The sequence below is a fragment of the Notamacropus eugenii genome, chromosome 3, assembly GCF_028372415.1.
Source record: "Notamacropus eugenii isolate mMacEug1 chromosome 3, mMacEug1.pri_v2, whole genome shotgun sequence".
Classification (NCBI taxonomy): Eukaryota; Metazoa; Chordata; class Mammalia; order Diprotodontia; family Macropodidae; genus Notamacropus; species Notamacropus eugenii.
In genome coordinates, this window is record NC_092874.1 from 287,658,177 (window position 1) to 287,671,010 (window position 12,834).

Consider the following 12,834-nt stretch of genomic DNA (forward strand, 5'->3'; position numbering starts at 1 on the left):
GCACCTTGGCACGTGTGTGTGTGTGTGTGTGTGTGTGTGTGTGTGTGTGTGTGTGTGTGAACATCACCTGCCTTCACCACCTTGGAATCCTCTGTGACTCCGCCAAGTCTTGATGATTCTCCCGGAAGAACCTACTTTGTGTTCCTCTCCTCCTCCTTACCCGCATGGCTACCACCCTTCTCCATGGCTTCCCTGCTGCATTCCTTCTTCTCTCTGATTCATCCACACAGCTGCCAAGTGCAGAGGCCTGACTATGTCACTCCCCTCACTCAATAAGCTCCATTGCCTGACTGTTATCTCCAGCATCAGCTCAAATTCCTGTTTGGCATTTAAAACCCTTCACTCCCTGGCACCAACCTTCCTTTCCGGGTTTATCAGACACTACTTCCCTTCACTTATTGTCCAGTTCAGCCCGGCTGACCCGTATGCTGCTCCTCCACAAGGCATTCCAACCTCTCATTCCCACCTCCAAACCTTGGCAGAGGCAGTCCTCAATGCTTGGCACACATTCCCTCATCCCTTCTGCCTCACAACATCCTGAATTTCATTCAAAGCTCAGTGGAAATGCATTGTAGGAATGGCTGGTGTTCATTTTTGTTTTTCCCATTTTTCCTCTCTTTGGTACAAGGTGAAGCTCACTAGGTAGGGGAGGAGCATGTACAATTTTATATTAAAATAAAAAGGAATTAATAAGATTTTTTAAAAAATCACCCTAAGATGAATCAGAAGAGCTTTGCATTCACTCATTTGCATAACAAGTATGCAATGAGTGTCTACTAACTGCAGGGCATTTCACTGAGACCCAAAATGCTCCTGAAGACCCAATGTGTCCATTTGCTTCCAAAGCAGTAACATCAGCAGAACGCGGAAATAACTGGAAGAAAAAATTCGCAGGATAAAAGTAGAAACAGAATGAAATCATTTTCTCATATTTACATCTTAGATGCCTGCTTTTTTTTTTTTTTATTAATGCATGGACAATAGAGGGCAGCTGAGAGAATTAACAGGACCACAGACGTTCGGTAAGGTGGGTATTGGTCCTAGAGAAATGGCCAGGGACATCTAGGTGGTGCAATGGATAGAGCACTAGCCCTGGAGTCAGGAGGACTTAAGTTCAAATTCAGCCTCAGACACTTGATACTTATTAGCTGTGAGTGACCCTGGGCAAGTCACTTAACCCTGATTGTTGAGAGAGAGAGAGAGAGACAGAGTGAGAGCGAGAGTGAGTGAGTGAGAGAATGAGTGAGAGTGAGTGAGACAATGAGTGAGAGAAAGAGAGAGGGAGCAAGAGTGAGTGAGAGTGAGTGAGTGAGAGAAAGAGAGAAAGAGAGAGAGAAAGAGAGAGAGAGATGCCCACCCTAACAAGAGGCAAAGTAAATGAGAAGTTTTCTACAGCTACCTCTGTCTGACTCCAAGGCTATGCTAGAATGGAAACTTTTCCTGGTCAACAGCTTGCTAAGTTCTCAGGAGAGAAGAGCTGGTGCAATGATTCAGGGATGTGTGGACACAGCCCATCTCCCACTTGTCCAGGTTAAGAGCACACAGATGGCCATGGACAACAGACATCTCACCAGTTGATAGCAGAAGCTCCTCGGTGACGGGGAAGCATAGATGGGTGATAAATAATAGACCCATGCTTTGGGCAATCAATGACATCCATGGGAATGAATTGTGTGCAGAAGGGAAGGACGTTCAGCTCGGCTCCAACGGATCTGTAGGCTTCCATAACTTCTTTGATGGTCTTGTCTTTGATTCTCCATCTGGGAAACTTGAACACTGGGATGCCATCTTTCTCTGCAGCCAAAGCTGAATGTGTGGGGCGGGGGACAAGAAAGAAGCATAATTTTAAAAGAAATGTGGCTCATGAAAATGTAAAATATAATTGTATAAGAATTTACAACATTCACATGACTCACAGAACCAGAAAATGAAAAATAAAGCATGGTAAGGAAATAACATTATCAAAATAGTCTAGATCTTGGCCCAAGTTCAACCTGTTCTATTGTAATTCAGTCGTAAATATCACCTGGTTTCCATATTGATTTTTTTCACATTTTATATAACTATATAAATCATAAGGGATTTTGCTTATAAGAGGAAAGGTATTAGAGCATGAAGGAAATGACAAATTAACTTTATTGCTACATTGATTAGATTCTGGCTATAGGGCATAAACAAACCATGGTATTTCAGAGTTGGAAAATGAATGTAGAAGTCATTTGGGGAGAGGTTGGGTAATGGTCTAGATCTAAGATTTCATTAGTAATAAATGATGAAATTATTCCAACCCATCATTGAGGAAGACCCAGTGTAGAAAGTCCCTCCACAGATGCAGGTCAGCATGATGTCACTAAGGGCGCTGAGAGGTTGAGCTACTTGCCCCTGGTCACATGACTAGTTTGTGTCAGAGGAGGACTAGGTCTTCCCAACTCCAAAGCCCAGCCTTCTCTATCCATAGAGGCACCATGATGCTTCTCAGGAATAGTATTTATTCAACACAGTCTACAAAGGATAAAGGATAGACCATTCTAAATATTCAGAGTAGAAGAGAACATCCCTTATGGTCCAGCTCCATCATTTTACAGATGAGAAAATGAAATGCAGAGAATTACAGTGACTTGCCCAAGACGGCACAGGGAAGAGAGGTGGCAGAGTCAGGATTTGTACCCAGGCTCTTGAACTGCATGTCCAGGGCTCTTCCCATGGCACATCCTGACCACAAAGCACATACTAAGCAACTTGGGTTAGAAAGAATTGAAGTCAAAACCAAGAGTTAAACTCAGATGTCCAGTCTCCAGGCTCCTTTTTGCTATTGGCTGGTCTGGGCTTCTTTGCTGAGTGATTAATAGTGTGGACATTACAGAGCAGGAAGTTTAAGCAGGAAGATTAAACACGAACTACCTTTCAAGTTGGAAAATGATAGTTGGATTAAATGAATATTTATGCTTGGTTGCTCCTTAATCAAAGTTATTTAATAACAAGTGCTGAAAGATTAAATTGAATTTCTAGAAGCCACAAATGAATTAGAATTGTTATGCCCTTTTTAACTACTAAGATTAAACCTACTTTGGCAGAATAATTGGAGAACCCAAATGATAATTGGATTTTGAAGTCCTTTAAAAAAAAAAAAGAGGCCAGTGTGATGGTGCAATTCCTATTACTGAGGGAGGCTAAGGCTGTTGGATCAATTGAGCTTGGGAGTTCTGAGCTGCATCTGGGTTAAGGTCTTAGGTGTCTGTACTGAGTGCACCATATTGGTGAGCACCTTGAGAGTGGAAGATTACCAGGGTTTCCTAAGGAGAGGTCAATAAAATGAAGTCAAAAAAGGGAGAAGGTTGAATCTTCCATGCTAATCAGTTCTGGTATTGGGATCATGAGTGGCCACTGTACTTCCAAGCCTTGGTGAGAAAGGAATATTCAATTTCAAAAATAAATAGATGAGATTTGTTGTTGATGTTCAGTTGTGTCCAATTCTTCATGACTCCAAGGACCATAGCATGCCATGCCCTTCTGTCCTTCATTTTCTGTGAAAGTTTGTCCAAGTTCGTGTTCATTGGTTCCATGATACCATCTATCCATCTTATCCTCTTTCCCAACATTGGGATGTTTTCCAGTGAGTCCTGCCTTCTCGTTAAGTGGCCAAAGTATTTAAGCTTTAGCTTCAGTATCAGAGCTTCCAGTGAATTGCCTGAATTAATTTCTTTAAGTATTGCCTGACTGACCTTCTTGTTGTCCAAGGATTTTACCTGCCACCATACAGTTCAAGTTTTTAGGCACTTTCATTTAGCATTTATACTAGAATTAAATCAACTTTAGTATTAAATTAATTCCATAACTTTTTTTTACTTTAAAAAAAGGAAAAAGAATCATAAATTCATTTAGTTCGAAGGCAAACAAAGGATAATTGTTCTGTGATGGGAAGATACAAGGTCTGGCTCCAGTGGCTAAAGGGGCATGTCTACTTGTGCCCATGGCTTGACTGGGCTTGTTTAGGAAGCACACAAAGATGTGACTAGATGGGAATAGGAAGAGCAGCTTTGTTTCTGAGGCTGTCATGAAACACCGGAGCATTGCTCTGCTTGGAAATGCCTCAGACCAATGTGGAAGTTCTTTCTTCATCCCCTCTAGTTAAATTTTTATAGGCCCCCAAATGCCTATGTATGAACATAAGCACTGACTTGCCTTTAAAATATCCAATAAGTGGTATACTTTTTGAAGGTAAGCCAAGTTTTCTTCCAAGCGAAAAAGTAAGTAAGTATCATAGTACGGGTGTTATTTAGGTGGGTACAGAATGAAACCCATCCTCATCTTGCATGATTTCTTCCATAAGCTCTTTGTAAATAATATGCCTGATGAATTGGAGGCTTTCTTTGGCTAACTGTCTACAGTCTGTCATTCTTGCTCCATGACCTTTTGTGATTTTACTTGAAAATGTCTTCTCTGCCACAGTCATCATTGGGTGACATGTTGGACCCTTGGGTCCCTTGACATTTTGACTCTTTGGAGATCACAGTATTCCACAATTCTCAGGCATACAGATATATTATATGGAAGGACCTGTGATCCAGTGGGCAATGCCTTCCCTGGAAAAGATCATGAGCCATACACACCTCCTCATCCTGTGAGAGTCTTGTCCATACCTTCATCATGAATCCTCTAGAGAAGATCCACTTGTAACGCTGGAGGCTATCCTCTGATTTGTTTTGTTTTATATTACATGGGCTATACATATTCTGAATCACCTTGTTACATGGTCTCCTTTTCTCATATTTTATGCCATTTTGAACACAGAAGCTACTACTGGCAACATAGGATTCACATCAAACCTTGTACCTTCCTGTGGCCTTTTGAGTCATTTGGAATCCAGTTTTTAAAATATTGTTGCTGCCAGAAAGAGCCACCAATGAACATTGGTATTAAAAAGGAATATTCCAAGAATCAGATATTTGTTGATTCATTTTGGATGACCTCATTCAGCTTTTTATAGATTTTCTTTTCTGTTTTGTGTTCTGTAAAGCTCAACTCAAATGGCACCTCCTTCCGAAAAACCTTTCCTGTTCTTACCACAATTAGGTAAACAGTGGAATAAATCTGTAAACCAGGAAGGTGTTGGTAGGTCTCAGGGAACTAGCCTCTCTTCTACTCAGATTGCCTATAGGCACCATGTAAAAATAGAAGAAGGTTGAATTTCTGCCTGGTATTTAGACTGGCCCATTATGCACCAATGGCAGAGCTGTGAGAGTTAAAAGGAAGGAGAACAGTAAGTCCAGGAAAACTTCTCAATGGCATAGCAGGGGGACTCTGGGACAGGAGGAAATACTTAGAAGAGTTCTCCTGGGTGTCTATGTTAGTGGGTAAGTTGGGCCCTGGCCTGGGATCCCTGAGGTGTTGGACACAGAGGGCATGTAAAGGATGTAATAGCAGCATCCTTGACAACACCCTCAGAAGACTTTCCTATTCCTTCAGGTGTGTCTATGATCACGGGTCGTTGACAGTTTCTCTCCTTGGTCTTCACAACTCACTTTGCTTACATCCTTCTGTGTCTTTATGTATTTTTTATGATGTATGTACTTTGTATGAAATATATGTTACATTTACTATGTCTTTTATTATAGTTACTTGTGCACTTGCCACATATGTCCACTTGGATATAAGTTCACTGAAGTCAAAAGTTTTATTTTAGCTTTGTATTTCTGTTCAGTGGTTGGATGACATGATTTCTGAGGACACTTATCACCAAGGCTGTGTGCTCCTTTAGAACCTAACAGAGTGCTTTCCATACAGTAGGTGCCAAATAAATGTTTCCTAAATTCCAATAAAAACGACTTTCAATTGGTCATAGTTGGCATAAAATAGCTGTAACCAAAAAACTATCTTCTTTAGAAAAATAAATTAATGATTTCAGAGTACACTTACCTAATGGATCAGCTTTTCCATCCTTGTCTGGAACTGTGAACACTCCAACTACCCGATGACCTTCTTTCTGGAGGTGCCTATAGACTTCTTGCCCAAAGAGACTCTGGCCTATAAGTGCCAACTTCAGTTGATTTTTGCAATAAACCTAAGAAATAATTATGTTATGACATTTCAGAATGAATGGAGGGAAATCATAAGTTCTCTGTCACACAAAAATAATCTTTTGGATACAATAGGTCCATGGATAAGACAAAAATAACATACTTTTGCTATTTTTAATAGCACTTTACAGTTTACAAAGCACTGTCTGTGAGGTAGGGTCAGAATTATTTACTTTTTTCACATGAAGACACTAAAGATGAGTTGTTAAATGACTAGTCCACAGCCACATGACTAGTTAAACTGCAGAGATAGGACCTGAAAGCAGGCCTTTTGATGCCCAGTCCAGGGCTTTCACCAACACACCACTGCCCAAATGGAGGCTACTTTATCCAAAAGGTGCAATTATTAAATAATCTTTACAAGTCTCCCTTTAAATGTTAGTGGGTGTGTTCACAGAAGTGCTTATCAACAAAGTGGATTTCACTGAGAAATCACAAGGTGTGGCAGGAAAAAACCTGAAGGATACATCTGGTAGTTCTAAAGGAGCTAAAAGTTTACCTCATTAGCATAGTACTCCTTGAAAAATAGCATGCCACACATGTGGCTATAATAGCTATCATTTTCAGTACTTTGATGCTTGCAAAACACCGCACGTGTGTTATCTGATCATTACAACAACCCTGTGAGGCAGGTGCTATTATTACCCCTATTTTACAGATAAGGAAACTGTCAGTTTTAGGCAGAGGTTAAGTAATTTGCTCAGGATCACAGTTAGTGTATGAGGCAGCAGTGAAAGGTACAATCCCTAAGACCAGTAACTAATGTTTCCTGGTCTGTGCCCCAGAAAGCTGATATGGGAACATTTAGGCCAATGACTTAGGGCTGGATTCTTCACATATCGACTACACGTAGCCTTATGGGGAGCAAATAAAGAAATAAAATGTTTCTTGTCCTCAAGAATCTTTCAATCTTCCAAGTGAGATATATATTTTTTTAAAAGTATGTATATGACTATTTGTGGTAAAAGTATACAGGAGAGACCCAGATAGACACGAGACGGTTTTGTTTTGTTTTTGTATGTATTCACAGTTTAATTTCTCTCAAACTGACTTGACAGGCATTGCATAAGAGTTACAGTGCAGAACTGGGCCCCCCTATAGGGGTCAGTTCAGAACTGACTCGATTTGGGATTTGGGGGGTACAGGTTATATGCCCTTTGAAAAGCATGTGTTCCTAAGGGATGCCAATAAACTCTGATTGGTTGATGTGTTGGAAGGTGGGTTATATTAAAATGAGGTCTTGAGTATGTGACTTAGTTCACTTAATCCTGATCAAAGAGACATCAATTTCCACATCACCAGTCCTAACAATAGGGAGGAATCAACATTTTCCCAGACATGTCTCTACAACATAAAGAGCAGGAATAGACCTGTTTACATCTTAAAGTCCTTTTGAAGGACTAAACTTTGAAAAGTCTAAAGGGGAAAGGGAAGGCTCTGAGTTTCCAAGATAATGATCACTAAGAAAAAAAATAATTGTTCATATCCCCCCATCTGATGCTAATGAGAGGCATAGCCTTCTTAATGAATCATTAACTGAAATGGTCAACACTTCATCAAGGAGCTTTGGGGACTCAAAATGGGTAACAATATGGGAGAGGGGAGGGAGAAACTGACTGATGCATTGACAAATCAAGGGAGCAGTTCCCTTAGTAAGTAAATAGCAAAGGGAAAAAAGTGAAACAAGATGTTTAAGAAGGAAAAGATTCTTCATTCTGGAGGAGAGAACGGAAATCAGTGAAGGCACCACAGAAATAATCCCTGAGTTAGGTTTGAAAGAAATAGCAGATTTTAACCACTAGAAGTATAGGGAGAGGGATGGAAGGTGGTACAAAGAATGCTGGTAGGAGAAGCAGGATGATCCAGGATCAGTGAAATGTCCAAGTTTGACTGAAATGATGCATATTAAAGCTGAGCATGTGGGGCTGAGTCATTATAGGTCAGCACCATGGTCAAGGACAACAGGAAGGATGAGAACTGGGAGCTGTCCCCATTGCTACAAGTCACAGTGTCTAGTCATCTGTAGCTGGCTCCACCTTCATGGCTATATATGGGGATAATTTTGGGGATGGAGGTGAATGGGGAATTAAATGAGAAAGAATGACTTCTCCATTGGTAGTCATAGTGCTGAAGAGAGAGATGGGAGAGCTGGTTCAAATTTGAAAGAATTCACTTAGACCTTTTCTGTAGCCAAAAGGAACTTTACTGAGGCAAAAGCAAGGAGCTAAACAAAGGCAGTGATATAGGAAAATGAACCAGACTTAAATGGGTTGATTTTAGGGTTTCCTTATGGGGTTTGGAGATCTAAGGTAAGTCTTTCAAGATAAGGAAAGTCTTGAATGATAAAGACACAGGACACAAGATAAGGGAGACAAAGAAATCTCATTCCCCAGGATGGGGGAGAGACAAGGAATTTTATGGTCCAGGATAAAAAGAAGTTTTGTGGTAAGAGACTTTAGGGTGCCTTCAGTTTAGAAAATAAACTGGGGGCTTCACAAAGTCAATCTTTAATATTATTTTTGACTCAGTGCACTATTTGTACCCACATCAATAGAATTACTGGTATCCTAGTTTTGCAGAAATGTTCACTTTTTTCCTTTTTTTAAAAGTGTTGTTGATACTACTCAGCACAGCAGCAGCCCTTCTACGACCCCCGACTCCCCAGCAACCATGTCAAAGGGACCTGCAGTTGGCATTGATCTTGGCACCACTTACTCCTGTGTGGGAGTCTTCCAACATGGGAAAATGGAGATCATTGCTAATGACCAAGGAAACAGGACAACCCCCAGCTACATCGCCTTCACCGATACAGAACATTCAATTGGTGATGCTGCAAAGAATCAAGTTGCAATGAACCCTACCAACACAGTTTTTGGTGCCAAACGTCTGATTGGTTGCAGATTTGATGATGCAGTTGTACAGTCAGACATGAAGCACTGGCTTTTTACAGTGGTGACTGATGCAGGCAGGTCTAAGGTCCAAGTAGAGTACAAAGGGGAGAGCAAAAGTTTCTATCCAGAAGTGTCTTCTACGGTCTTGACCAAGATGAACGAAATTGCCGAAGCTTACCTTGGGAAGACCGTCACAAATGCCGTCATCACAGTACCAGCTGATTTCAACGATTTCCAATGTCAGGCCACTAAAGATGCTGGCACCGTCGCTGGTCTCAATGTGCTCCGAATCATCAATGAGCCAACTGCTGCTGCTATTGCTTATGGCTTGGACAAAAAGGTTGGTACCGAGAGAAATGTGTTGATCTTTGACCTTGGAGGTGGTACTTTTGATGTCTCCATTTTTCCCATTGAAGATGGCATCTTTGAGGTCAAGTCCACAGCTGGGGACACCCACTTGGGTGGGGAGGACTTTGACAACCGAATGGTCAACTATTTTATTGCAGAGTTCAAACAAAAGCACAAGAAGGGCATCAGTGAGAACAAGAGGGCTGTTCGCTGTCTTTGCACTGCTTGTGAACGTGCAAAATGCACCCTCTTTTCTAGTACCCAGGCCAGTATTGAGATTGACTCCCTCTATGAAGGTATTGACTTCTATACATCAATCACTCGAGCCCATTTCGAAGAGCTGAATGCTGATCTCTTCCGTGGCACACTGGACCCTGTGGAAAAGGCCTTAAGAGATGCCAAGCTAGATAAATCACAGATTCATGATATCATCCTGGTGGGTGGTTCCACTCGAATTCCCAAAATCCAGAAGCTTTTGCAAGACTTCTTCAATGGCAAGGAGCTCAACAAGAGTATCAATCCTGATGAGGCTGTTGCTTATGGTGCAGCTGTCCAGGCTGCTATTTTGTCTGGAGATGAATCTGAGAATGTGCAGGACTTGTTGCTGTTGGATGTCACTCCTCTTTGCCTTGGAATTGAAACTGCTGGTGGAGTTATGACGGTTCTGATCAAGCATAATACCACCACCCCCACCAAGCAGACACAGACATTTGCCACCTATTCGGATAACCAACCTGGTGTGCTTATTCAGGTTTATGAAGGTGAGAGGGCAATGACAAAGGATAACAAGCTGCGTGGCAAATTTGAGCTCACAGGAATCCCCCCAGCACCCAGAGGTGTTCCTCAGATTGAAGTGACATTTGACACTGATGCAAATGGCATTCTCAATGTTTCTGCTGTGGATAAGGGCACAGGCAAGGAGAACAAGATCACCACCACCAATGATAAAAGACGTCTGAGCAAGGAAGACATTGAGTGTATGGTCCAGGAGGCTGAGGATGAGAAGCAGAGAGACAAGGTGTCTTCCCAGAATTCTCCTGAATCTTATGCTTTCAACATGAAGGCTACTGTGGAGGATGAAAAACTGCAAGGCAAAATTGGTGGTGAAGACAAACAGAAGATCCTTGACAAATGTAATGAAATAATCAGCTGGCTGGATAAGAACCAGACTGCTAAGAAGGAAGAATTTGAGCATCAGCAGAAAGAGCTGGAGAAGGTCTGCAATCCCATCACTACCAAGTTGTACCAGAGTGCAGGCGGCATGCCAGGAGGCACGCCTGGTGGATTCCCAGGGGGTGAAGCAGCCCCATCTGGAGGTGCTTCTTCCCGACCCACCATGGAAGATGTGGACTAAAGAGCAGAAGAAAGAGCATTCCACACAGCTTTTCCAAAAGCTTAAGGACTCAAAATTTGTAGCCAAGGCAGTAGCAGTTTAAAAGTAACATTTAAGCTACTGTGTAAATCTGGGCATTCTGAATACTTGAATGTGCGCAGAGGGAGAGAAGTGAACAACATTGCACTTTATCAGTACTGTAAACAAGTGGAAATGCAATTCTTGTCCTGGAGAATAAAAGTTATTTAAAATTGGCCCCATAAAAAAAAGTGTTGTTGATATCTTTTGTTGATATGTCACAAAATCATTTAGCTATATAGCATTCCAAATGGAACCTTCCTGGTAACAGAGTTACGCAAAACAACAGAGAGATCGTGCAGCACTCTGCATCCTTAGTCCCTTGTTCCTTTACTGGAGGAGGGAGGGCTACTTCACCACAGATCATCATGGGTGAGATTCACCAAGTACCATATGATGAGAAACATAGATGATGCACCAACATTAAGAACTATCCCTTCAGTGAAACTTGCCCTCCATGACACTATAATATTTTGAATTTTTTTTCCTCCTTCCACCCCCTAAGTGTAGCATTCCTTTAAATTCTGTAAAACTATTCACTGAAGCCTCATTCCTAGTCCATGATTTAGGGCTCTCTAAGGCTGGATTAATACATGCTTTGACAGGTTCTATACCAAATTATACCAAATGGCTTTGAGTATGGGAATGCTGATGACTGATGTCAGACCCACAAAACTTCCTGATAATAACAGCTATCTAAAAGTCGAATGAGCTGCCTTCCTGAGGAAGAGGATTCCTTTAATTTGAGATCTTTGAGAAGAATCTGAATGAGCATTTCTCAGGGATATGATAAGAGAGATTTTTGTTTAGGTTTGGGTTGTAATGGATGACCTCTAAGCTCTCTTGACATTCAGACTCTGTTATCTGAGGACCTACCTAAATTCCAACAGGAACTTCACCAGAATGTAGGCTACCAGAGGATGATTATTTTTATTTTAAACTACAGCAAGTCAAAGGCCATCTACTAGGGCATAGAGGAATTCCAGCTTGGAATTGTTGGGAGTACCTGCACCAGCAAAACCAGAGATCCTTGAAATACTGAATTCAACATTTTTAGGTAGCACCCAGCCCCCTTTTCACACATGGGACACTGGAAAGCTAGCCCACATTTAAGGTATTCTGTGGGTCAGCTCTCACCCAGAACCATTAACTCAAAAACTAACTTCCCCTCCTCTCACTGATATATTTATTTTTGCAAGGTCAGAGGACACATTTGTTCAAAACAAATACCATTTAATTAACCATAGCAAATTAAATGATGGAAAAGATCCTGCTATGTATACATGGAGTGTATGCATATGGGCATCCCCCAGGCCCCAGGGCACCTGGATCACTTAGGCATTTTACACTAATGTCACTCTCCTCTTGGATGGGCTTTGCATCTCCACTGGTCATTGACTTGTACCCTCCTCTTATCTAATGATCATCACCTACTTCCCCTCTTTTGGTCTGTCTGCTGCCTCAGCTAGTATTCCATTACATGGCAAAAGAAAGGGCTAAAGCTCTTTCAATGCATAGTCTGGGGCTATGAGTCACCATACCAGGCAGCCAGCCTGCAAAAGGCACAGACTGACCAAGTCCGATTGCTTTTCCTTCTAATTTTTTGCAGACTCAAAGACAGTGACCCTAGCCATCTATCTGACTTGTGGTTAGACAATTCCTCTTATTTGTTAAAGCCCAAATTTTTAGTTTATGTCTCCAAGAGCTATTTTAGGGACTCCAACCAAGAAAATCCTACAGATGCCTTGCAGGGGCAGGGCTAAGGGAGGGGGGAGGCAGCACAAGGCTCATCTCAGCTCCCATTCTTTTTCCCTAATTGGCATGAAAATAAACCTAAGGGTAAAAAATGAAAGGGCAATTGAAAAAAAGGGCTGCATCTCAGACAGTCTCATCTTTATTATGCATATATGGCAACAGTTATTTATCACTCTAATCAGCACAAAAATGCTCTACCTTCTCTTCATTTAAATAAGTTGTATATGACATACACAATTCAAATGTAATAAGGTGCTCAGATGGCATGGTAATTGCATTTGGAATTGAATTCCAGGTTCATAATGTTTCTAAAAGGGGTTTCAGACTGTAGGACTCTTTTTGCATTTAGAAA

The 12,834-nt window shown here is 41.5% G+C and overlaps 1 protein-coding gene across 2 annotated transcripts in view; it reads right to left on the reverse strand.

Annotated features, from left to right (window-relative positions):
- The window catches only part of ALDH1L2 (aldehyde dehydrogenase 1 family member L2), a 58,021-nt gene that overhangs the window by 30,099 nt on the left and 15,088 nt on the right, over nt 1-12,834 (reverse strand). For both annotated transcript variants that reach the window (XM_072655804.1, XM_072655803.1), the window contains exons 2-3: nt 5,917-6,061; nt 1,572-1,806 (exon numbers count right to left, since the gene is read on the reverse strand). In XM_072655804.1, the coding sequence (XP_072511905.1) occupies nt 1,572-1,806; nt 5,917-6,061 (380 nt within the window). The remainder of the gene's footprint in view (nt 1-1,571; nt 1,807-5,916; nt 6,062-12,834) is intronic.